Here is a 26,041-nt window from a genome sequence, read left to right on the forward strand (position 1 = left end):
TTTCTGTTGAGGCACACTGTGTTTTGGACCTGTGTGTTCCTAATTTCTTCACCATCGCCCCACCAAAGTCCCTGGCTATAAGATCGTGGATTACCCATTTCATCTCTTTCCTTCTTAACTGTGTCAAGTTCCTATTTCCTCAGCATCCTCAAAACAGTTGTATCTAACCGCATGTGCCATTGTGCCCACTGCTCCATAAAGCATGGTTAAATGATTTGTAGCTTATATAGACTCTTCCATGTCCCCGACTTTAATACTGCCAGGCTGTCTCTCAGTCTGCCCTGTCCCCTTTCAGACCTCTGTCACTCCTTTGTCTCCTTCCATCTTCTCTGAGTGATTGGTTCTGAAACAGGACCAGGTCTGCCTTCTGTCTGTCCTAGAGCCTGAGTTAGCCCTTGCCCTGCTCCTTATTTCCAAGTCCCTTTGTCTTCCAGTAGATGGAGGATTGCTACCCACTCAGCCTTCTCGTAGAAGCAGCTTTAATTCAGCAGCATCCTCAGACCAGCGCAGCCGCTGGACTGGAGTTAAACCACAGGATAGTGGAAGACAGACAGTTGGGGAGGTAAATCTCTCACCCAGAATTCTGTTGATGCTTCACAGTGACTGTATCATGAATCATCTAAACTGGGACACACTGGGAAAATCAAAGAGGGTACTATTAATAATTATGCTGAGACACCAGACATAAAGCAAGACTATTCCAGGCCAACTCTTTAGGAGGGCTGGGATCACATAACTCTCTGTCTTCTCCTTTTACCCTGCCACTTAGAAATCATACTTCTTATGATTTCTGTGTAGTGAATGCTGGGGGGCCTGGGAAACCCTGTTTTCCCACCCCACCTGTCTTACCCAAATGTCCCCCAACCCTCCTATCTCCTTGCCCAACAATAAGAGACCACACTCATGCCAGTTTGAGAGAGAAGCTCTATTTATACTGATGGCACAAGTGAGCAGGAGTCCAGTGGGGACTCTCTGGGCCATGCAGTGTTCTCTTGAGAATCATAATACAGGGGATCAGATTTCCTTCCCCAGCCTTTGCCTGGGGAGATTTGAGGCTTGATTTGTCTTTCCCTTGGCTCTGGACTTTGAGGAAGTTAGGGGTGGAGGTTTGGGTTTCTCTGCCCCCAAGCCCCTCTCTGGATTTCTAGCTGCAATGTGCCTTTGAGCCAGAGTTAGTGGGAAAGCACTGTCCTAGATCTGGGTATGGTGTTAAGCCTATAGCCAGAGGAAGGAAGGAATTCCCTGCAGAGGAAAAGGACAGGAATGATGCCAGAGGCTTGTGAAAATGAAGAAGGGGAAGAGAAAGAAGGTGAAAAATCGAGTCCTACATTTGCTTGTCAGGAAGGACCAAGTCATTTTGTGCCTGAGAAGACAGTCCAAAGCCCGGGTTTTTACCACTGTGCTTTCTGGAGCATCCTTCCAGGTTTTTTCATTTTTCTCACCATCTACACCAGTGAATGCACTCCTCCTGTGAAGCGGCCGCCTTAAGATTCAACCTCCTCTAACCCTTCCTGTGTGCAGATGTGCACGAAGATGGAAGCTGGGTGAAGGCTGAGGCCATCCTTGGAGAGCAGGTGTATGTGGCGGTAACCTGGGGGGTGGTTGGAGGGGTGGAGAGGACAGCATCAGGAAGACAGCCAGAGCTGGGCTGTGGGCCAGGAGACAGAGGACCGACTCACCTTGTTGCATGCAGCTCAACGGCAGGGTGTACTGACCAATGAAGTCGTTCCGGGATTTCCAATCATAGTCTTTGACCACAAAACGCAGCAGGGCCAGTTCAGGTACCAGGACCCGGAAGCGCAGGGTCTGCCCCCAGTATGGATTAAAACCTGAGCCAGGGAAGGTGAGTGAGGGAAGGGATGAAAGAACAGACAGTGTTGACTGCTGGTGAGTTGCTTGCCCTGTGTTCTCTTCCTTCATTTTCAGAGCAGTCAGCACTTTACAGGTGAGGAAACAGTGGATAAGCAGTCTGCTTAGGTCACTGCAAGTGAGAGACCTGGCTTCAGACCCAAGTCCCCATTCTTTGTCCTGTCTGCACCGCTTCCCCTGGAGGTTGCAGGAGGGGCGATGGACTGTGCTTAACAGAGACCTGGACAGTGGGAAAACCACAGCCATGCTCCTCCCACTTTCCCTAGCACTGCCCAGCGTCTCACCATTGTTCTCCACGTAGCTGGTCTCTTGCCGGGTTGTGTCTGGGCGGACGCCAAAGATCTCCACTCTCACCAGGGGGTCCACAATGGACTGTTCTTTGGTGTTGTCCACTTTGGGGAGTTGCTGACCACTGATTACCTGCAACCAGGGCTCTGGAACCTCACTAGTTCCTGCTCAGCCCAGCCCCCCTCCAGCTCTCACACCCTGGGGGGAGGAGGAAGGCTAAGGGGAGGGGGAGACATAGGACCTTGCACTATACGCTTATGGTTTGCAAAACTAATTCTCATGGGTAATATATTTTCTTGTAGTACCTCACCTGCAATTTAAAATGCATCCAAGTAGAAATTTGGTAAGGTCTGAAAGTGGGAAAGTTATGACAGCAACCCTTCTCTAGCGCTTACTGTGCCCTAGGCACCGTCAGCACTTCAGATTAACGAGGGGCTTCCCAGGTGCCTCAGTGGTCAGGAATCTGCCTGCCAGTGCAGGAGACTCGGGTTTAAACCCTGGGAAGATCCCCTGGAGTAGGAAATGGCAACCCTCTCCAGTACTCTTGCCTGGGAAATTACATGGACAGAGGAGCCTGGTGGGCCACAGTCCATGGGGTCGCAAAGAGTCAGACAGGACTGAGCACACACACACACATTAATCTCAACAGTCCTATACAGTAGGCAGTATTCTTACCCCAATTTTGCAGGTGAGGAGAATAAGGTTAAGAAGCTTGCCAAGCATTACATGACTAGTAAATGGGTTTGAACCTAGGCATTGACTCCAAAGTCCATGCTGCCCCATGAGGAACTTTCCCTCTGTTACACTCCTATCAGACCTAGCCACCTCAGCCCCCCCAGGCTCTATTTCAGCTATCCCAGTTTCTTCCCAGTGGTTTTTCTTTCCATTATACCTGGATTATGAGGGTCTGGGCTTTGAAAGGGCTGATGGGCCTCTCAGGGTGGAAGGAGCTCTGGGCATCGCGCAGGAAGTCTGGCTTCAGCACATAGCCACAGCCAGCGTTCTGGCGGAAGAGCCCATCACACAGGTCCATCTCCAGCCCGGCTGTCTGCATGTTCATAGCCACTGAGGGCCCCAGGAGAAAAAAAGAGAAGAGTCACCTTGGGGGCCAGGCAGCCATCTTTCAGGGAAACCGGACCGAGAACTGATTTGGGTATAAAAGGGCTGCTGGCAACACTGGAGAATGTCTTTCTCAGCCCGGCGCTCCCCTTGAAGCACTCTGGCCCCACTGCCACCCAGGGACCGACTTCCCATCCATTGCCCTGCACTCCCTCTTCCCTGTCCCTACCACTCCCTCACCCATCTGGCAGCCTGCATTCCAGAATTCCTGGGGGTTGTAGTTGGATGAATCTGTCCTCAGGCCACTGGGATATACTCTGCTTAACTGCCAGGTATTGTGCTGCACAAACTCATCGCCTGTAAAGATGGTGTGGGTACCAAGATGGTAGTGGGTGGAGTGGACCCTCCTACTTCCTTGGTCCCAAGGGCCCCCACCCTCCCACTTCACTCCTCTCTCCACCATCTCCTAAGGCTGTGACTGTCTCTGCTCCATGCAGACCATCTCCCCCAGCTGTCTTTCCCCTAGAGCCTTGAGTCCACTGTTCACCTCCTGTCCCCATACTGGTCTGGGGAGTTCCTTAACTTGTGTCCCTCCGCTCCCTCATCCTCTTTCTTGGAACTCATCCTCCCACCCATCAGACCTGACTTTACCCATCCCATTTCCATCCCTCCCTCTTGGTCCTGACCAGCCTCCTTGATGAGGCTCTTGGCCTTGGTTTCAGAGAAAGATGATGTTTCATAGAAGTGGTAGTGCTCCCTCGAGTGAGGGAAGCTGTAGAATGTGACAGCCTTCAAGTAGACAACCAGGGCAGAGAGGGCTGGACACAAGATGGCCTTGGGTTTCTGGAAAAGGAGAGAGAGGAAGATAGAGTTGAGCCATTAGCAGTCCGAGAGGGAAGAAGCCAGTGGCCAAGATCTGAACTCCACCACCCAACCTAAGGCTCTGCCCACTGCCTCCCTCCTGCCTCACCTGCTTGGGAAAGAGAAGAAGCCCAGGCTTGGAAATAGGAGCCTGGGCCATAATCTGACAACACAAAGGCCGACACAACAGCGGGCACATCACAACCTGAGGATGGGAATGGGAATAAAAGCAGTCTACGTATACTAAAGGGATCAGTTTCAGCCTCTGGGCTTGAAAGGTTACTGCACAGGTAACAGATCTTTAACTTATTATTGCTAAACAGAGATGTCATCCTCACTACCTCTCATCTTTTAAAAAAATTAATTCTTTATCAAAATGTATATGAATCCAGATACATCAAGGTATGCAAATAGTCATGGAACTCACACCTGGAAGGATGTCAGAGTCCCAGAGTAACATCTATAGATTTTTCTGAATTCCCATTTCCATCCCTGGGCATGGCAGCAGGTGAGAACACAGCTCCAGAGAGAACAGGATAATAAGCTAGAAGTCATTCAGCTGAGCCAAGCAAGTGCACAAGAGAGAGAAATGCAGACTTCAAAGCAAGATCTTAGTGGTCCCACCATTGGCACCCCTTCCCCAACTTTTCATGCTCCTCCTGTTCGGCTTTTCTTGTCCGTTTTCAGACTCACCTTTTCCAAGAAACTTTCTAGCAATAAACCCACTTTAGTTGAGGTCATAGCAGTCACTCTAGTAAGCCCTACTTACCTAATATAACAACACACACACACACACAGCAGTGGTTTTTGAAGTATCATTTAAAGAGACTGGGAAGTAGTACAAAGATGTCTCAGAAGTCACCTGGGAGACCCAGGAGAGAGCCAAAGAGGTGCTTCAACCAGAATGAATCTGCATATATCTATTTTCTGTACTGAGCTTCCATATAGAATTTCATTAAAAAAAAAGATCTCATAGCACAAAGAAGTTGGAAAGCCACTGCCATATGTCTGTATATGGCAATCAATATGGTGATGCTGTGTATGGATTTTCATACTTCTTGTCATTGGAGGCAAGGGGAATTTTGCTCCTTGGTTCTCCACCCTGCCTGGCTCCAGTCTCTTCACACGTGGGGTCTCAGCTTGTAGTACTGACTGATCAAAGGCCAGAGCAGAAAGACAACCCTCCTGGCCTACCTTCTTTTTTTCCTCACTGCGAGGGCTCAGCTCCTGGGGCTCAGACTCCAGCTGGGCCTCCAAGTCCAGCGTAGACTCCTGTTCTGCCTCCAGTTCAGCCTCTGGCTCTTCCTCCTCTTCCTCAAGAATTAGCTTCTTCCCCTTCACAAGGATCTTCCTCCGAAGGTCCTAGGGGACAAAAACAGAGGGGCCTGTCTACCTCTCTGCTCTGGGCCCCTCCTGGGGCTCATGCGGCTCCTATGCAGCTCTCACAGGACCACCTCAAAGGCAAAGGAAGCAAGTAAGTGGTCAGAAGTTCCCACAGGAAGGCTACTTGATACATAGAGCGGGATTTCTTATGGTTAAGCCAACCTGTAACATCTCTAAGGAAAAAAATACATGCGAACCCCTACCTCACATTTGACACATAAATATTCCTCATAGATTCAAGATTTACATGTAAAGAACATTAGAGTATTAGAGGAAGATAGAGACTCTTTCTGAATAGCCTCAAGGTAGGGAAGCCTTTGAAAACTCAGAAGACATAAAAAATGATTGGCAGAGGTGACTACATAAAGCTTAAAAACCTCTGTAAAGCAGAAGAGGCTATGAAGACAAAAAGAAAAAATAGACTGCAAGGGGAGTTTCCTGGCGGTACAGTGGTTAGAACTCCACACGGCTGTGTCCTGGGTTCAGTCCAAGGTTAGGAACTGGGTCATGCAAGTTGCACAGCGTGGCCACCCTCCACCCCAACAGACTGCAAAAAAATATTTTTAAAGCATTAATATCTTTAACATTTTTAAAAGTTATATATCAATAAAAATTATAAACTCTAATATAAAAAAAGTTTGTAAATAATATCAGTTAATTTGAAAGAATAAAACAGACCTTTGTTTTTTAAAAACTTGACTTTTTTTTCATGTTTGCCATTACGAATCATCTCACTACTGGAATTATTTGTAGTCATCCCCTTACACTGTTCAGCTGGAGTGAAATTTGTTTTTTTTTCTGCCCACCCGAGGGCAACTTGACAATAATAACCAAAAATGTCAACATGCAGTTTTCAACCCAGCAATTTTGTTTCTAGGAATCCATTTCAAAGAAAGAGTAAATGAGCAAAGCTCTATGTACAAATGAAAAATTATAAAAACTTAAATGTTTACCATTTACTGGTTATTTTTACCACCTACTGGTTGAGTAAATTATGGTCAGTAACATAAAGTACAATACTATAGAACTGTTAAAAAAGAAAATATATATGAAAAGATATTTGTGATATATATAAAAGGGATAGAAAGGATGATCCCATTCACATTTTTTAAAAATGTGACCATATATACATATATGTCTATATAAGTGTGTAAAAAATCTATAATGTTGGCAGCTGTTACTGGAGAAGTTGAGATTATGGTGGGGGAATCTCCCTTTATATTTGTAGAGCCTATAATTATGAACTATCAGGGGAAAAAAATGAAGATCTTCGGTTGAAAAAAGAAATATAAATAAATGGTTTTAAGTTTAGAAAACTATATCTAGAATTTTATGTTAAATTAGATTTTATTTTTTTCTTTTGGCCATGCCACTCAGCATGCAGGATCTCAGTTCCTGGAGCAGGAACTGGTAGTGAAAGCTTGGAATCATAACCACTAGGCCACATGGGAACACCCTGAATTCGATTTTTTTAAAATTAAAGTTGTCTCCAAGAATATTAAAGAACAAGATGGTCCATCTGAGGGTGAGAAGAAGGGAACAGATGGTCCTGGAAGGAAGAGCCAAGGCCGGTAAGGAAGCCTGGGCTGGAAGGGCAGAGTCCCTACCTCGGGGGAGGGCAGCTGAGTGGGAGTCTGCCCATCCAAGGCTGTCGTCAATAGCTGATCCCCCAGGATCTCCGTCAGATGGCGCACTATGATCTCCTGCTGCTCCCAGCTGCAGTGGTTCTCCAGCGACAAGATGACTGGATAGTCTGACATCTGGTCAGGAGGGGAAAGCACGCTGGAGCCAGAGTTCTGAGGCCTATAACCTTCTTGTTTCTCCAGCTCCACCCCCACCCACCATCCCACCACCCCACCCCCTGCCAATTACTCAACTGAGTACCCTGATTGCCAAAAGTCCTCTGACCCCATGCCAGGCCTCCAGGAGATCTGCCTGGGTCTAGGCACCCCACATCTAAAAGTCACTCTTGGGACCCCAAATCTCAGATTTGTGCCAGGTCTGACCCAGGTCCTTCTGGGACCTTTGAGTTTTCAGGCTTACAGTGGGAAAGCCAGGCCAGTGCCCCAGTCATGTTCACGTTACACTTTCAGACTTTCATCCCCAGATAGCTATTGTCTCCCAGTCCTACCCACCAGTTTGTCTGTTTCCTTCTTCACCCTCTCCCAGGTGGGTGACAGAAGTTTTTAAAAGTAATCATTACCAGTTAGCAATTACTTCTATGACTACTACTTAACTAGTAACACATCCAACACTTATTCATAATAATCCCTTAATGTTTGCCTGATGCTTCACAATTAAAACCTCTTTTACGTATATGTCATTTGACATCACCTAGGTCAGGAAGATCCCCTGGCGAAAGGAATGGATACCCACTCCAGTGTTCTTGCCTGGAGAATTCTATCGATAGAGGAGCCTGGTGGGCTACAGTCCATGGGGTCACAAAGAGTTGGACACGACTGAGCGACTAATACTTTTACTTTCCCCTGCATTCCTCCCCAACCCCAGTCCCAGAGTCTCCTCCTTCAGATCCTCTTGCTAATCACCAGTATTTCCATCCTGAGGCTCCCACCTGGAAGGCATACTGTCCTATAGCGGCCACAACATCTTTGAATGGGATGCGGGAGGTCAGGGTGTGTCCGTGGTAAACAATAGGTTCCCCGCTTGGTCCATCCCATATATCCACCTCCACACAGCGGCACCCCCGCTTCAGGGCCCTGCAAGAACCCCACCCCCCAGGGACGGGAGGGGTCAAGGTGTGATCTTCCACCTAGGGACCCTCTTCCCTCTCTGGAGAGAACACTGCTCACTGGCACTCGCCCATCAAGACTCCGTCAATTTACATCTCCGTGGACCCCTCTCTGTCTGCTGGGACACACCTGCAGCTCACACTGATCTCCACCCCGCCCTACTCAACAATCCTCCCTTAGGGAGCCATTGCATACTGCCTTCTGCTGTTCTGCTTGTATATCTTTATATGATACCTGAGTTATTCAAACTCTCAGTAAATTTACATTTTACTTCCTTACTAGGCACTTGAAGCGACTAGTTCAGCTGCTGGCATTACAAAGATATCTTGACTATTTGATCTAAAGCATGGTTAATCACAATAAAAGCAGGTACCATTTATTACCTATTGACACATAAATTACCTTATTGAATCCTCACAACAAGCCAGACAGAATAGACAGAATAGTAATCATCTCTGTGTCTCAGAAAGGGAAGCTGAGGCAGAGAGAGGTTAAGTATTTGACCTCAGAGTACCAAGTGAGGGAGCTAGTAGTTGATCTCAAATGGTCTGACTCCAAAACCTATGTTTTTAAATCCTCGTCCCTACTGCCTCCCATTTAACATTGAGTTTATTTATTTGTTCAAAATAAATCTGTCAGGACCTCTGGTGCCAAGGGAATAATATCATGTCCTATGAAAGAGAAGCTCTGTTTAACCGCAGAGTTTCCATAGCAGTCTCCTGCCAGTCTTCAATATCTCCTCCAACTCTCTCAGGGACCCAGGAATCCTCAGCTCAAATCCCCCCATAACAGCGTTTCAATTCCTGCAGTCCACTAACAATTCCCCTCCAACTTGCCACAGACCTTCCCATCTCATGAGCTGGACCCCTTCACCCCCCAGCCCCACAGCACCGTATGTATCCCTCCACGCTGCTCTGGCCACAAAGCTGGTCCCCCACCAGGTAGGTGTTGTGGGAGGAGTTGATGTAGTAGTGGTTCAGGGGTTGAGTCATGTCCTGGTAGAGGGGGTGGCAGGTTGGATTGAAGATGTCTCCGTCCTTGGAGCAGAGGTAGCCGAGGAAGCCGTCCATGCTCAGCACATGCCTCAGTTTGCCTGGGGTGTGGAGTGGCTAGAGTGAGAAGCTCTCAGAGGCAGTGCTCAGAGTACCCCACCCCTCTCCAGGGCCCAGCCTTTCAAATGGTTTCCATTCCCAGCCTCCAGACCCCACAATTGCCCTATCCAGCCTGTCATTTCAAGCATCCCCATCCTCAGAGAACCATGAAGATACAAAGGGAATTATTAAGATCATGCTAGTCCGGTGCTGCCCAACAGAACTTTCTACAGTGATGTAAGTGTTCTCTGGTCTGCACAGCCCAGTACGATAGCCTCTAAATAAATAAAGCTACCAAGCATTTGAAACGTTGCTATGTGACTGCGGAACTGAATTACAGTTTTGTATTCACAGGAGGTTGGCTCCAGGACTTCCCCCTTCCCCATAGCAGATACCAAAATCCATGGACGCTCAAGTGCCTTACACAGAATGGCATGGTACAGTCGACCCTCTGTAGCCGCGATGTGGCACCTGTAGATACAGAGAGCCGACTGTAATTTAAACTTAAATAGTCACATGGAGGTCAGGGTTACCATGAAGGACAGCACAGTATTTAGTCCAAAGGACTAATTTCATAGATGGGGCAACCGAGGCTCAGAGAGGATCAAAGTCAAAGACTTGTTAGTGACAAGACCAAGGTGCGTGCATGCATGCCAAGTTGCTTTACGTCTGAAGACTCTTTGTGACCCAAGGGGTGTAGCCTGCCAGACTCCTCTGTCCTTGGGATTCTTCAGGCAAGAATACTGGAGAGGGTTGCCATGCCCTCCTCCAGGAGATCTTCCCAACCCAGGGATTGAACCTACATCTCTTATATTTCCTATATTGGCACAGGCGTTCTTCACCACTAGTGTCATCTGGGAAGCCCTAAGACCAAGGTACCTGTGTGTTATGCCCTGTGCTGTGTAGCTACTGCCTACTATGGCCTGAGGGTTTCTTGAGCATTGCTCTGTGCCGAGGACATAACATGCAGCATCTCCCTTAATGCTCTCACCAACACAATCAGGTGGATATAACATAATATGCCCTGAAAGTTTAGGTAATATACCCAGGGTCACATTTCTGGTTGTTGTTCAGTCATTCAGTCATGTCTGACTCTTTGCAGCCCTGAAGCATGCCAGGCTTCCCTGTCCTTCACTGTCTGCCAGAGTTTGCTCAAATTCATGTCCATTGAGTCGGTGATGCCATCCAACCATCTCATCTTATGTCGTCCCCTTCTCCTCCCGCCTTTAATCTTTCCCAGCATCAGGGTCTTTTCTAATGAGTCGGCTCTTCATATCAGGTGGTCAAAGTATTGAAACTTCAGCATCAGTCCTTTCAGTAAATATTCAGGGTTGATTTCCTTTAGGATTGACTAGTTAGATCTTCCTGCTGTCCAAGGGACTCTCAAGAGTCTCCAGAACTACAACTTGAAAGCATCAATTTCAAGGCGTTCGGCCTTCTTTATGGTCCAACTCTCACAGCCGAACACGACTATTGGAAAAACCATAGGTTTGACTATATGGACCTTTGTCAGCAAAGTGATGTCTCTGCTCTTTAATATACTGTCTAGGTTGGTCACAGCTTTCCTTCCAAGGAGCAAGAGTCTTTTAATTTCATGGCTGCAGTCACTGTCAAGTGGCGCTAGTGATAAAGATCCTGCCTGCCAATGTAGGAGACATAAGAGACCCTGGTTTGATCCCTGGGTCAAGATGATCCCCTAGAGAAGGAAATGGTAACCCACTCCAGTATTCTTGCCTGGAGAGTTCCATGCACAGAGGAGCCTGGCAGGCTACAGTCCATAGGGTTGCACAGAATCGTACACAACCAAAGTGACTTAGCATGCACACAGTCACTGTCTGCAGTGATTTTGGAGCCCAAGGAAATAAAATTTGTCATTGTTTCCACTTTTCCCCCTCTATTTACACAAAGTGATGGGACCGGCTGCCATGATCTTCATTTTTTGAATGTTGAGTTTTAAGCCAGCTTTTTCACTCTCCTCTTTCACCCTCATCAAGAGGCTATTTAGTTCCTCTTCACTTTCTGCCGTTAGAGTGGTATCATTTGCATATTTGAGGTTGCTAATATTTCTCCTGGTTGATTCCAGCTTGTGATTCATCCAGCCTCACATTTCACCTAAGATACTCTGCATATAAGTTAAATAAGCAGGATGACAACATACAGCCTTGACATACTCCTTTCCCAATTCTGAAGCAGTCCCTCGATCCATGTACAGTTCTGTTGCCCCTTGTCCTGCACACAGGTTTCCTAGGAGACAGGTAAGGTGGTCCAGTATTCCCATCTCTTGAAGAATTTTCCAGTTTATTGTGATCCACACAGTCAAAGACTTTGGCATAATCAGTGAAGCAGAAGTAGATGTTTTTCTGGAATTCCCTTACTGCTTTTTCTATGATCCAACGAATGTTGGCAATTTGATCTCTGGTTCCTCCACCTTTTTTAAACCCAACTTGTACATCTGGAAGTTCTCAGTTCGTGCACTACTGAAGCCTAGTTTGAAGGATTTTGAGCATTAATAACTTGCTAACATGTGAAATGAGTGCAACTGTGTGGTATTTTGAACATTCTTTGGCATTGCCTTTCTTTGGGATTGGAATGAAAACTGACCTTTTCCAGTCAGTGCTGAGTGTTCCAAATTTGCTGATAAATTATGTGCAACACTTTCACAGCATCATCTTTGGGGATTTTAAATAGCTCAGCTGGAATCCCATCATCTCCACTCTCTTTATTCATAGTAATGCTTCCTAAGGTCCACTTGACTTCACTCTCCAGGATGTCTTGCTCTAGGTGAGTGACCACACCATCGTGGTTATCAAGATCATTAAGATCTTTTGTACAGTTCTTGTGTGTATTCTTGCCACCTTTTCTTAATCTCCTCTGCTTCTGTTAGGTCTTCACTGTTTCTGTCCTTTATTGTGCCCGTTCTTAAATGTTCCCTTGATATCTCCAATTTTCTTAACGAGATCTCTAGTCTTTCTCATTCTGTTGTTTTCCTCAACTTCTTTGCATTGTTCTCTTAAGAAGGTTTTCATATCTCTTCTTGCTGTTCTCTGAAACTCTGCATTCAGTTGGGTATCTTTCCCTTTCTCCCTTGCCTTTTGCTTCTCATCTTTTCTCATCTATTTGTAAAGCCTCCTCAGACAACTTTGCCGTCTTGCACTTCTTTTTCGGGATGGTTTTGGTCACCGCCTCCTGTATAATATTATGTCACGTAACTAATAAGTGAAGGAGCTGGGATTTGAACCCAGGGAGTCAGATGTCAGAGTCTGCCCTACACTGCTGGACTGTGAAGTCTCACTGAGGATAACTTTGCTACAGGGAAGGTAGAACAGCTTGACTCTCATGCCTAGCTTCCTCACTCCAGGTGTGACAGGCCTGGCAATGGTGGAAAATGGCAAGAAGTTGGGCACAAAGTTTCATTCTTTCTATATTTTGGCCATGACTTGAGGCATGCAGGATCCTAGTTCCCCGATCAGGGATCAAATCCATGCCCCCTGCAGTGGAAGCTCAAAGTCTTAACCACTGGACTGCCAGAGAAATCCCACTAAGTTTCATTCTTGATTGTAATGACTCAAATTGGAAATTGCTAAAGTTTATAGCTACCAGGTACTTTTCATGTGCTTTATTTCATTTGTTCACCCTTATTTTACAAATGAGAAAACTGAGCCTCCAATAGGTTAAGCGATTCAGTACTCTGTAAGAAGCAGAGTGCGGACTTGAGCCCCTGTCTCCTGACTGATACCACACTTTGCAGCCACAGTGTTGTTGTATCTGATAGTCAAGTGAAAAGGGAAGGAATTCCAAAAAGGGCGGATAGAATAAATGTGGGGCTTCTCAGGTGGCTCAGTGGTAAAGAATCTGCCTGCCAGTGCAGGAAACGCAAGAGACAAGGATTCAGTCCCTGGGTTGGGAAGGTCCCCTGGAGTAGGAAATGACAACCTACTCCAGTATTCTTGCCTGGAAAATTCCATGCACAGAGGAGCCTGGTGGGCTACAGTCCATGGGCCACAAAGAGTTGGACACAACTGAGTGAGCATGCACACAGGCAGAATAAATGTAATGATGTATGCTGGATTCTGCATTGGAAATAGAGGATCCTATCTTAACCCTTCAACTTCCTCTTCTGTTTAGTTTTCTGAAAAGATTGCTTCACAGCCCCTTTCTTCTCTGAGCACCCACATAAATCTGGAATCCAAAGTGATTCCAACACTTTGTTTGGCTCCACGGTCCATGAGGGTAGTGTCCTTGTCTGACCTACTGCTGTATCTCTCTTGCCTCGTTGGTCCCAGCACATTACAGGTACTCAGTGAGCATTTGCTGAAGTAGCGAGTGAATGAATGAATGAAAGGGAATGGGAGTTGAGACCTCAGAAACCTGGGTCACCTGTCAGGTCATTCCTCTCCTCTCTTATCCTCATTCTCAAGAGAGGTACCAGGTAAAAGTAAATGATCTGGCTTTGAATTCCAATTCCTCCTTTCATTAGCTGTTGACTTGAGCAAGTCGTTTAATTTTTCTAAATCTCAGTTTTCCTCTTCTGTACAACTGAGTTGATACTAGAAATCCACTTCCATGGGTTGTTGGAAGGATTAGAAGAGAAAAGGCATGTAGAGATATCATCAGCACATTATGGGATGTCTATGGGGTCGCACAGAGTCAGACACGACTGAAGCGACTTAGCAGCAGCAGCAGCAGTGAGTACTAAGGGCTTCCCTGGTGGCTCAGATGGTAAAGAATCTGCCTGCAGTGCAGGAGACCTGCGGTTCGATCCCTGAGTCGGGAAGATCCCCTGGAGAAGGGAACACCTACCCACTCCTGTATTCTTGCCTGGGAAATCCCATGGACAGAGGAGCCTGGGGGGCTACAGTCCATGGGTTCGCAAACAGTTGGACAAGACTGAGCGTCTAACACATGCACACACTCACACACACACACACACACACACACACAAAGGACTAAATAAAATAAGAACTATAAAGTGAAGTGAAGTCAAAGTCGCTCAGTTGTGTCAGACTCTTTGTGACCCCATGGACTATGTATATAGGCCATGTAGTTCTCCAGGCCAGAATACTGGAGTGGATAGCCTTTCCCTTCTCCAGGGGATATTCCCAACTCAGGGACTGAACCTAGGTCTCCTGCATTGCAGGTGGATTCTTTACTAGCTGAGCCACAAGGGAAGCCCAAGAATATTGGACTGGATAGCCTATCCTTTCTCCAGCAGATTTTCCCAACCCAGGAATCAAACTGGGGTCTCCTGCATTGCAGGCGGATTCTTTACCAACTGAGCTATCAGGGAAGCCATCTTTTTATTAATAATGTAAGTTTTTCATGCTCTGCAGGGAATGAAGGGCAGGAAGGTGTCTACTAAAGGGGCAAGGAGAAGGCTTGAGGGCAGAGAGGGCATATTTTAACTGCTTATTAAGAGCTAAACGATTGTCTACCTCATCATCCCCCTTAGCCAGGGGCTGACTAGTTGCCCAGCTCAGGGACTTAGGACACAAACACCACCTGGGGAACTTGGAGAAAGTCCAGGAAAGGGCAGAGAGCCAGCACTTAAAGAGACAGCAAACAGGAACCATGAAGGGAACTAAAGGGAAAGGAATCATATGCACTAGAGAAGAAGCGAAAAGTAAGAGGAGCAGGATTTTATGTTTCCACTGAGGACAAAGGTTGACACCAGGAAGAACAGTGTGCAAGTGAAGGATGAGAAATATGAGCATGGTGGAGGAAAGGGGACTTAACGGAATGTTCTTCCTTCTAAGAGATACAGCACTACAGAGGAGACTCCTGTCTTATGTGGGCAGGAAATGGCTTTCTCCTTCTGGAGGAGTGATTGAATGAGATGAAGATGATTGGGAAGGGGGTCTGGGTAGGACTGAATTTTCCCTTAGTTATGCAGAAGGCTAGTTGTCTCTTGGTCCCCTTATCTGGCCCCCACATGTGGTGCCTCACCACCCTAGTCCTCTTACCACTTTCTGAAGGCTCATAGCGGTCGATGAGTTCCAGAGCAAGGTCAGAAGCCTGTTCTCCTTCCTTCTGCTCCTCTTGGAGGAAATCCACAAACTCCAACAGGGTCAGTTTCTGTCCATCAGATGAAAACTTTTCAAACAGTTCCTGCACCTCTGGACGCTGAGTCAATGACTTATAGAACTCTACAAATTCTTCTCCCTCCAGAGTCCCAGACTGGGATGTGTCTGCTGTCTGCAGAAGAGGGTTTAGAGGAGAGTAAAAAACCCTTTAACAGCAGATGTTGCAGTTTTGACTTTCCCTGTAAGAGTGATATTATTGATGGAGCCAGGCAGGCTTCCGCAGAACTCCTGACATTTAGTGTTCATAGGAGAAGCTGCTACGGGAAGTAAAAAGCAAAATTTTGGCCATACCATTTGCTACTGGAGAAAAATTTCAACTTGAAAGAATTAAATGCCCCCAACATGTCCCTAAAATATCAGAAGATCCCTTTTTCTATTAACTCACATGCCAGTTGGAGTTTTCCACTGTACTAGGCACTTGTGAAATCCTGGCCAAGGACAGAGAGGTCCCTGAGGTCTGATGTAATAACATGTTGTTATTTACCTTTCATAAGATTATGAGTCATCTTTCCAACAAGACTGAAGGGTAAGAACCATGTCCTACCGACACTTCCCAATGAACCTGGCGTAGTAGGAGAGATTCAATAGTTGTGTGTTGCTGGAGAGGGTTGGAGGACTTCTGGCTAAGGGAGAATGTGGCCTTGGTTGGCTTCTGCTAACCTTTCCCCAGAAGACTCACCTGGAAAAGCTGAAAGGCATATTCCTGGTCCATTTCCACATTCATAAGGTGCAATAACCGTTGGACCTCTCCGAAACTCATCCGACCGTCCTGGTTTTTGTCTCCGCGCTGGAACCAATCACTCAGCCATCCAGGTCTGAGTCAAGGCAAAAGCACTGAGTGTGTGTTTGTGTGTGCAGATGTGTGTGCACATTCATCCATTGACATCTGCTCCCCTGTCTTTGCTGCCAGTCCCCTCCCCAAAGCCAATTCATTTTCCACATTAGCTTCTATAATAATATCCCCAGAGCACCAATCTATCTTGCCCCTGAATGGCTCAGGTGCCTTTGGGGACCTCCCTGTTGCCTGCAGAAAGAAGCCCAACTTCCTTAACATAGAAATTAAGATCTCCTTCACCCCAGTGATCTGGCCCCAAACCAGCCTTTTCAACACAGAAATGACTACCTTGTACCTCAGACAGATTCAGCAAGCCCCTGCTCGCTGATGTCCCAGCTCTTCAGCTTTCTACCTCTGGACCTTTATTCATGATGTTTCCTCAGACACGAGTGCCTTCCCCTCCTCTCCCCTTCAGTTCAAATTCTACTCATTTTCAAGGCTCAGCTCAAATGCTACTTCCTCCCGAAGCTTTCTCATGACCATCTCAGCTAGAAGTAAGTATTTCTCCTTCCTTTGAACACCCACATATCAGCTAAGTACTGTAACGCTGGTAAATTAAATTATTTACACAATTCTATTTTCTTTGCTGACTGAAACAATATCTGAGTCTCATTAATCTTTGTATCCCTAAAGCCTGGCATAGTGCCTCTTACATTCTGCTTAATAGATGGTGAATAAATGAATGGACCAGCATAGAAGGTGAATACAGTCTAGGAAACTTTAAGTGAGTTGATCCCACTAAGCCCTCTAAGGAGTTGCTCCCCATCCCTATGGGAGTTAATGCCACTGGGATCTTCTGTTCAGCTCTCAGGATCAGCACCTAGTTTGCCTCTCACGGTCCCTTTACCCAATCTTGGGGGCCCTGATTCTTCTCCAAACTCGGTGTGACTCTGCCTGTGCCATTGCAGGCCTCCATTCTTCCCGCAGTATCTCAGCCTGACATCAGCCCAAGCTGTCCCTAGACAACCCATCTTGACTCTCGGGCCCCTCTAGCCCTATGCCCCCTCCTACTTGTCCCTAGTCCTTCAGGATCTGGCTCCTTCAGTGACCCCTTGATCCCACTCTGACTCTATCCTGCTGATACTGATCCAGCCTCTCCTGTTGGTCCATGTTGGTGACAAAGCCCACCAACAGCTGGAGCCCCTGCATCCAGGTCTGGGCTTCCTGGACACTGTTGGCCACCAGGTCCAGGTTGGAGCGGCGGCCATGGAAGACGATGGTGAAGCCCTGCTCCAGGGGGAACTCCTCTGCCAGGTTGCGCAGCAACTCAGACTCGTGGCCCTCACGTACTGTGTCCACATCGGAGATTGAGACTGCCGGGAAAGAAGTGAGTGGGGGGCCCTGAGCAAAGGGTCCAACAAATCACAGCAGCTGAGAGCCAAGGACCAGTACTCCCCCTTCTTCTCTCTGAAACCACAGGATTAGGGACCCTAGCCTCCACAGACTAAAACCCCCAAAGCCTTAGTACAGGGAGATGCAGATTCTTGGAATTCAGATTGCCACATGAGTCGTTGTTTTCATAGCAACATGACAAGGGGCCTGTGCTGGGAATGGCAAGACCTGGCTTCCAGCCATCAGCTGGCAGTGAGACAGGGACAAAAATGACATAGCCTCTCAGGGTCCTAATCTTAAATAAGGGATGGTCCCTTCCATGGCCAATCCACATGGTGATCAATTACAGGAGGACTGGCAGGGCTGACAAGTACAAGCACACTTGAAGGATAGAAGCAGTTACACCAAAGCATGATGCGTCCAAATTCAGTTCTCTCATTCCAGGTTTGAAGGCTTCCTCTTCCCAGATGTCTGGGAGGGAGCCACAGAAATCCTTTTCCCCATTTCTTCAGCTGGGGCTGGTGTGGATCGTAAGCTTTGGTTATGTCTCTAAAGTAGATTCTCTTAAGTGAGTCCTGTGATCACATTTTTAGAGGGATCATAAAGTGTTTGGCCAATAGGAGGCACACTGTTATGATATGACACATTTACGATATTTAGAAATATTCACTATAATGGTTAACACATGAAATTTATCCGGGTTTCAGGCCTCATGCTAGGTGGTTTATATACATTAACTTCTTGAGCTCCTGTAATGTACTAGGCTGTTTAATCCTCAATTTATAGATGAGGAAATTTATATTAGCTTAAGTTAAATAACTTGTTCAAAGCCACTCAGCTAGAAATTGGCAGAGCCAGGGCTTTAATCCAGACAGTTGGCTACCCGAGATCATGCTATAATAATAATAATGATGATGATGATGATAGTAATAAGATAAAACCTACGATTTATTGAGCCTTATTATGTGGCAAAGACTCTTCGAAGATCTTTGCATGCCATAACCAATTTGATTCTTGTAACACCCTGAAGAGGCTAGTACAGTTATAATTTCCATTTTACAGGCTCAGATAAAGACACTAAAGAGACCAGAGCAGGGCACGTCATAAGACACTGGTCCCTCCTCTGCCCTCAAGCTGCTGGGCCTGTAGGGTCCTGTCCACCCACATGCCCACCCCTGGCTATCCACATCACTCACAGCTGGGCTTGGCCCTGCCTCCGGCCTGCCGGGCATGCCAGACTGTCATGCCATCGTCCTGAAGTCTGAAGAATCTTAGCTTCTTCCAGCTTTTGGACCTCACCTTGCGCATCAGTGTGCCTTTCTGCATTAGCAGCAGATCTTGATTGATGGGCAGTCCTGAGCCAGGAGAAGCAGGGACTGAGTAGCTGGTGGGGAAGGTGGAGGGCCCAGGAGGAGCTCTGGAACAGGAGTCCAGCCTCCTCCCTATCTCTGGGCTGTCTCCCCAAGCCCTCTTCTGCAGGGGTACTCACGGCCTTGCAGCAGATATGCCATCACCCACTGCTCACCAGCTGATGCCAGAGTCACCTAAAGGAGCGAGGAGCAGCAAGAGGCTTCAGGTTAATCTTGAGGTCTTAGAGTAATAGATCAAAGAAGGAAGAGAAGGAAATTAGTGTTCCTTGACTGCCTGCGAATGTCAGCTACTTCATCTACATAATTTGTAGCTCTTTTCACTTCTAATTTGAGTTTAGTGATTGAGGCTTAGAGAGGCTAAGAAACTTGTTTCAATCACACAGGGACTCGGAATTTAAACCCAAATATATCTGATTTTAGAGTTTCTGCCATTTCCCACAGTCATCTCTGACAGGGCCAACCCAGGGGTTTCTGCCAAATACCCTCTTCTTTCCCAACACCCTACAATCCACGAGGTCACGTTGACCACACCTCTCTCAGTTCCCCATTATTAGGAATCAGCGACTTGCTGGCTGCCCGCTTTCAGAACTTGGACTCTCTCTGCATCCTAGCCTTCCCTTCTCCAAGCGAATCATCTCCATTTCCCTTCCAGGAGCCCTCTCCTTGCTCCTGTGTGGATCCTCAGCTCTGGACAGGCTAGGCTAGAGTATTTCTTTTGTCTCTTCTACCACACTTAGTGCTGCACCTTGCTAAATAAGCCACTTCTACCTTCACATGATCAAGTATAGCTCATGCTCTTATTCATAATAGTCATTCTCACAGTTTCACTGGACCAGATAAGTTACATAGTTTCAGAACTGTATGTTCAAGTTTTCTCTACCTACTGAAAGAGAGTTCCTACCTTTGAATATATGCTCATTTATGACTGGTTATTCCAGTGGTCATGTATGGATGTGAGAGTTGGACTGTGAAGAAAGCTGAGTGCAGAAGAATTGATGCTTTTGAACTGTGGTGCTGGAGAAGACTCTTGAGAGTCCCTTGGACTGCAAGGAGATCCAACCAGTCCATCCTAAAGGAGGTCAGTCCTTGGTGTTCATTGGAAGGACTGATGCTGAAGTTGAAACTCCAATACTTTGGCCACCTCATGCGAAGTGTTGACTCATTGGAAAAGACCCTGATGCTGGGAGGGATTGGGGGCAGGAGGAGAAGGGGACGACAGAGGATGAGATGGCTGGATGGCATCACCGACTCTATGGACATCAGTTTGAGTGAACTCCGGGAGTTGGTGATGGACAGGGAGGCCTGGAGTGCTGCGACTCATGGGGTCGCAAAGAGTCAAACACAACTGAATGACTGAACTGAACTGAAGTTATCCTAACAGCGAACAACAAACTTGCCTTGAAAAGAACTAGAAGATTTGATTTGTGGCCACTTTGATCCTAGCTTTGTGCCTAGAAGAAATATACTCAGTGCTTAAACCAAATCATGCTGAAACTAGCAAAGTCCATGGAACATAAAGCTTTATGTTTTTGTATAAGCAAAGGATCCATGCTTGAAGAGAAATGTTGTGGGTTTTAATTAGTATGTTTAAACTTAAAAAGAAAAGTCTTTCCGGCTGCTCTTTGCAGCACGTGGGCTCTTAATTCCCCAATCAGGGATCGAACCTGTGCTCCCTGCAGTGAAAGTGTGAAGTTTTAACCCCTGGACTGCCAGGGATGTCCCTGAATAAGTTTAACAATTTGTCAGTGGTGAACATCTTAAAAAAAAAAACAGAAAGAATCCTTAAACTATTTATTCAGTTAGTACTCCATTTAAACATCATGTAGTTCAACTCCCTACATTAGAGCAGAAGTCCAGAAACATGACGTGACTTGTCTGCGGTCACACAGTGTATTAGTGCCCCCATCTCCCTTAAGTAGGAAGAGCCTGTAAAACCATCCAGGGTGACAGTCTTCAGGAATGATGTAGAGGTCACTGAAATTACAGCTTTCCTGGCTGAAGGACCTAGAGAAGACTTTCCAAAGGAGTAGGAATGTGCAGGAAACCAATCTGAGTTTAAGCAGAAGAGATAAGGCAACTCTCAGGAGAGCAAGAACACAGCTTCAGTCCCAAGAGGGAAAGGTTTTACTGGCTGAGGCTGAATGTAGAAGCCTGAGTGAGACCAGAGGAGACCTCTGGATTGAAGAAGGAAGGAAAGAAGACAGGAAAGCATCTCTGCTTTTCTGGGTTGTGTTGCACAGCTTGGAATCCAAGGTTTGCAAAAGTTCTATGAAGACTAAAAAGTAACAGATCTGCATTAAATGTCTTAGAGTTTCAGACTTTAAGAGGGGTTGGGGTCAACCTGGGGCTGAAGTCTAATCCCCTTTGCCAACATTCTGCCTCCTCTCTCCTCTGAACTTCTGGGATGGGTGGGCTTTGGCCCTGGGAGAAGACAGAATTACCTTCCCTTATGCCTGTATCTGGGAGCCTCACCATGATGTCCTGAGACATGGGAGGTCTGAGAACAGTCCCAAGCACAGGGACACCCCTACCTTGTCTCAAACCAACCTTAGAAAATTATTTTATACTCTTTTGTCAAACTCTTTCAACCTCAGAGCTTGGCGTGCTCTGCTCCCATTCCTGAGTCACTGTTTTAAAACTCTATCTAGGTGACCACATGTGGCCGATAGAGGGCTAGGTTCAACTCAGGGAGCCACAGGATGTCAGAACTGGACTTCATTTTGTAGAAAGGGGACAGAAGAGCTCTTTTCTCTGCCATCCTATGTGTGATTGAGTTTGCCCCTCACCATGTCTTCTCACAAGACTTTCAGGATCAGGCAATTCCTGACCATGAGAAAAAGCAGAATCATCCCATTCCTCAATAGATTCCAATGAAAACAGGTAATCAGATACAACTCCAAGAGAAGACACTGGAGAAGAACCAAGCTGGCTGTGTCAGAAGCCTCACGTATGAAGTGGCAAACATTTATCCTGTGTTAAGGTTGTACGGTAACCAACCAGCTCACAGAACATCACCGCTGTCTGAACAACTCACAGGGGAGACAAAATGCTTGGCTCCCGGGGCTTTCTGTTCCCCCACCAGTGGTCTATGCAGCTCAGTAATAAGTATGGAATCCTTTTATTAGAAAAAATAAAGGGGACAGAAGGCTAGCTGAACTGTCAGTCACCTAATGAATTAAATGGCAGAAGTGGGGCTAGAACTGAGGTCTCCATTTAACCAACTCAGAGACCTCACTGAGACTGCCCTTAAAAAAGGCTTTCTCTAGGAAGCCGATGAAAGCAGAGCTAGGACTCAGCAAGGGACATTGTTCTCCTTCCCCGCCACCCCATCATTTTCTGTTCCTACCATATCCCACTCAACAGCCTTTCTTTTCTTCCTTCCCATTTTCTTTCCCTTCCCTCTCTTCTACCTGACCCCTTCCTTTTCCTTTCTTCCTAGCTCACTCTTCTCTCTCCTGACTCTCCCTTTGCCTTCCTATTTGCTTACCTAAGTCAGCCTCTCTTTGCTCTCGACTTCTCATCCTTCTCCTCATTACTCCTTGCTCTTTTGTTTCTCTTCTAATTTACAATGGCTCAGATTCTTGTCCCCTGAAAGGTGCTTGAGACTTTGGTCCAGGAAGGGGGACTCTTGGGTTGGGATCCTGAGTAACAGATCCTTCCACTCAGCTTCATTTCCCCCTGTATCCTAGGAGACTAACTAAACACACTGCCCAGAGAATGTGACTTAGAACCTAGGTGTTCTAGGTCTCAGTGTCTCCTCTGGCACCTGAAGGTGGAATGGGGAGGATGGTCACAACTGAGGCAGGTACAGTTTGGAGAGGAGGGAAAAAGGATTTGGGAGTGGGAGCAAGAGAGAGAGGCAAGAATCAGAGGACGATGACTGAGAGAGAGGTTGGGTCTTAACTGTTTACGCCTAAGCACCTATGTGGAGCTCCCTGAGGACACAGATAATTACCTCTATGATACAGAAGAGAAAATAGACACACAAATAGGGCAGGAAGTGGCCAAGGGTTGCCGAGCAAGATTTGGTCCTCAACTGACAGGTGGCTTCATGTCACCTGGAGATGGACTTTGGTAGAGTTGCCAGTGGCTTATAGTGGAATTCGAGGTGTCTACAGTCTCTCTGAGGGCAGGAAGCAAGAGAATCATCCTGTCTACTCTCTTTCTTAGGAGCAGGATTATGACAAACCTGGTTCATATGAAGAGGACAGAATGGCTCCAGTCACAGGTCATAGCCCTCAGAATGTTAGAACTTGAAGACTCATACAACACATCAGTCTAGTGGTTCCTGGTTATGTCAATGTCTCCTGTAGAGTGCCTTAAAATAGATTCCTTAGCCTCACCTCAAATCTACCAGATCAGAGTTTCTAAGGATGGGGCCCAGGAACATTCATTTTTAACAAGTGCTCCTGAGACACAAGCAAATCTAGGGAACCCTCTACTCCCTCCCACAGTAGATCAAGAAGCCATGGTCCAAAGTCACAGAGCTAGTTAACATCAAGACAGGACTAGGAGCGGGTACTCTTCCCAATATTTTTTTTTATAATGCTTCCCCAAAAAGGCACCTTTATTTAAAGAGAAGTTACAGTAAAAATGAAAGAATATTTCCTGTGCCTAAAAAGATTCTGTTGTACTCTTGTGCACATCAATTTAATGTTCCCATGGATGCCTGTGAATCAATCAGGTTCGTTCATGCCTCCACTCATCCCATAAATACTCAAGTGCTTCAAACATGACAGCACTTGGTCTGACCTAGGAGGCAGCTGGGAATAGGTCACACTGAGTCCCTGAAGTGTGAGTTGTTGGTCTCAACACCAACTTGTCTGAAAATCATAGTTTTTCGGTTCTGTAATCCTTTCCATTAGGTCTCTCTTTCATGCACACCGACAAGTGCCCTGGATCATTGAGCAGGCTAAGAATGAGGCATAGAACTCAAACCCTGGCTCTTTCCAAGGAAGTCTCACAACTCTCTGCCTGTTATCAGGGGTTTCTGTATCCCCCATGGGTCTTGGCCAACTCTCATGTGGTAATCCTCAACAATCTGTTAATGAATTTGTGCTAAGCATGACTGCTCCAGTTCTCTCTCTTCCCTTCCTGGGGTGGGCTCACCACTTAGCTACACAGTGGCAGCCCTGGGTAGCTAAGAGGGCCTCATATAAAAAGGTGACTGATATAGCTAGTAGGAAAACTATAAGTCCAAGTGGATAAGCTAGAGCAAACCAGCAGGTCGGGGGCCCGTAAACGTGTTCAGGCAAAGGAGTCCAGGGTATGATTTAGTCAGGGCAGATAAGCATATGGAGGGCACCGGCAGGGACTTGGGCAGGTCGGAGCTAGGAGTAGAGGCTGGTCAGAGCTTCCAGCCCTTACCTTGGGCAGGATAGCCGTCCTATGTCTGAGCTCTGGGATGCTCTCCGCCGAGGGGCAGGGAAATCCAGTGGGGCTCCTTTGCTCTTCTTGCACTCTCTGGCTTCCTCCCCTCTTCTGCTGCAGTTTGCTGCTGTCACTGGCTGACTTACAGCCAGATGGAAGGAGTCCGGTGGGGAGAGGTGTGAGTTCTCTCTTCAGTCCAGCCCATCCAACCCTTAAAGGCCCAGGACACTGGTCAGTGTGAGAGAGTCGTGGGGGTGGGGTGGGTAGAAGAGGATTAAGGGGAGGGATTGACCAGCAGTGCATCTCCAGGGAGGAGGAGTCTGTCTGCCCTTCATCTCCATGCCAGCCCTCACTGACCTCAATCTCGCAGTAGCTCTCAGAGCGAAACCCAAGGAGTATCCGAGTGGCAGTGTTCCATGAATCACTGCTTTTCATTCTGGTTGGTTTTTCTCTGCATGTTGTACAGCTGTCTTTGCCCTTATTTCATCTGGCTCCCTTCCATGGTGTCTGATTCCATTGGCCTGCTTCTGTGTCTCTGCATCCTGTCTTGCTGAGCACTCAGTCTAACTTTATGGCTCAGGGAAAGGAGAAAAGATACAGTGGGAAAGGAAGGGGGAAGGTGACAAAAGGAGGAAGAATGATTTTAGAGTGTAGAGGGAAAGGTTGGCATCTCTCTATATATCAGGTACCTGCTGAATTTTGAAGGAATGTATATATGAATGTAGGAGACAATTTGTTTCACATATTCATTCATCCTACAACCGTTTGTTCAGCATCTCCAACAGGCAAGGACATATCTGTGTTTATAAAGGTACATGTAGAAATGAAGCAGACTCACAGTGTGTAAGGATCAAAAGCAAAAAGAGGAACACAAGGCTGGAAAGACATTCAGCTGGGAAAGCAAGGTAATGAACTTCTTAAAGCGTGTATAAATAGGCAGCAGAGAGAAACACCACGATTGAGGAAAGGGGGCCAAGTTAGGAGAGGAATAGGGGATTGTCAAGGGCTTTATTATGGCCCCATACTTCACAGTGAGAAACGGAGGCCCAGGGAAGTTTTAGCAATGGCCCGGACTCACAGTTCAGAGCAGAGACAGCCAGTCCCTGACACTCTCCCCAGCACTGTGAGCTGGGACCTACTTTTGCTCTGCCTTGGGAAGACTGTGGGGTATGGCTCTTTTTGGATGAGTGTATGACAGAATGGAGCTGAGGGCAGGGGCACAGCTCCATACCTGGACTTCTGTGGGGTCATCTTCCAGTGAGTTATGTCTTAATCACGGCACAGAGGGAACTAACTGTGCAAAGTGGTGCCATTTCTGAGTGTGCTGGGACCTGGCTGCCTCTCGTGGCTCCTCCAAACATCGCTCAACTGCCTAATATTCTACCATTAGTGCTTATTTATAGCTAAACCTTTAGTCCCATTAAAATAAAATCCTCCTGAGTAATTCCCATAAATGTCAGGATAGCGGTTACTTTGGGGAGAAGAGAGGCATTGCGGTGGGATGGGGCACGTAGCTGGCTTCTGAAATAGCTGGCCAAGTTCTGTTTCTGGTCCTGGGTTGCTGATAAGGGTCTTTCTAGTAACTTATGAAGCTATACATTTTATGCAGTTTTCTATCGCTTTGTTATATTTTACAACAAAAGGGTTTCACGTTTTAGTAACGTAATTTCTGAAGCCTTACAAGTCTCAAAATTTATAACTAAGTTGAGTTTACTGCACTGAGAGCAGGTTTTAATAAAGGAAAAGGAATATG

The 26,041-nt window shown here is 46.7% G+C and overlaps 1 protein-coding gene across 5 annotated transcripts; it reads right to left on the bottom strand.

The window, feature by feature from the left end:
* Positions 1–138: 138 nt before the first annotated feature.
* PLCD4 (phospholipase C delta 4) lies at positions 139–25,101 on the bottom strand. 5 transcript variants are annotated; one of them, XM_088827572.1, is made up of 17 exons: positions 24,286–25,101; positions 19,038–19,092; positions 18,745–18,903; positions 17,301–17,529; positions 16,061–16,190; positions 15,262–15,493; positions 9,102–9,303; positions 8,033–8,177; positions 7,068–7,220; positions 5,272–5,439; positions 4,187–4,282; positions 3,903–4,059; positions 3,457–3,573; positions 3,050–3,222; positions 2,154–2,289; positions 1,680–1,829; positions 139–1,591 (listed from the first exon to the last, which is right to left on the bottom strand). In XM_088827572.1, exons 1-17 carry the CDS (start codon positions 24,721–24,723, stop codon positions 1,485–1,487), a joined length of 2,847 nt encoding a protein of 948 aa, XP_088683698.1. In that variant the 5' UTR covers positions 24,724–25,101; the 3' UTR covers positions 139–1,484. The 5 variants fall into 5 exon arrangements, with proteins under 5 accessions (XP_088683698.1, XP_055253579.2, XP_055253577.2 ...); XM_055397604.2 differs by lacking the exon at positions 4,187–4,282 and having other exon boundaries at positions 24,286–25,068; XM_055397602.2 differs by lacking the exon at positions 4,187–4,282 and having other exon boundaries at positions 1,680–2,289; positions 24,286–25,083.
* Between the last annotated feature and the right edge of the window lie 940 nt (positions 25,102–26,041).

Source organism: Moschus berezovskii, chromosome 2, assembly GCF_049115385.1.
Source record: "Moschus berezovskii isolate FMDL1 chromosome 2, NW_MosBer_1.0, whole genome shotgun sequence".
NCBI lineage: Eukaryota > Metazoa > Chordata > Mammalia > Artiodactyla > Moschidae > Moschus > Moschus berezovskii.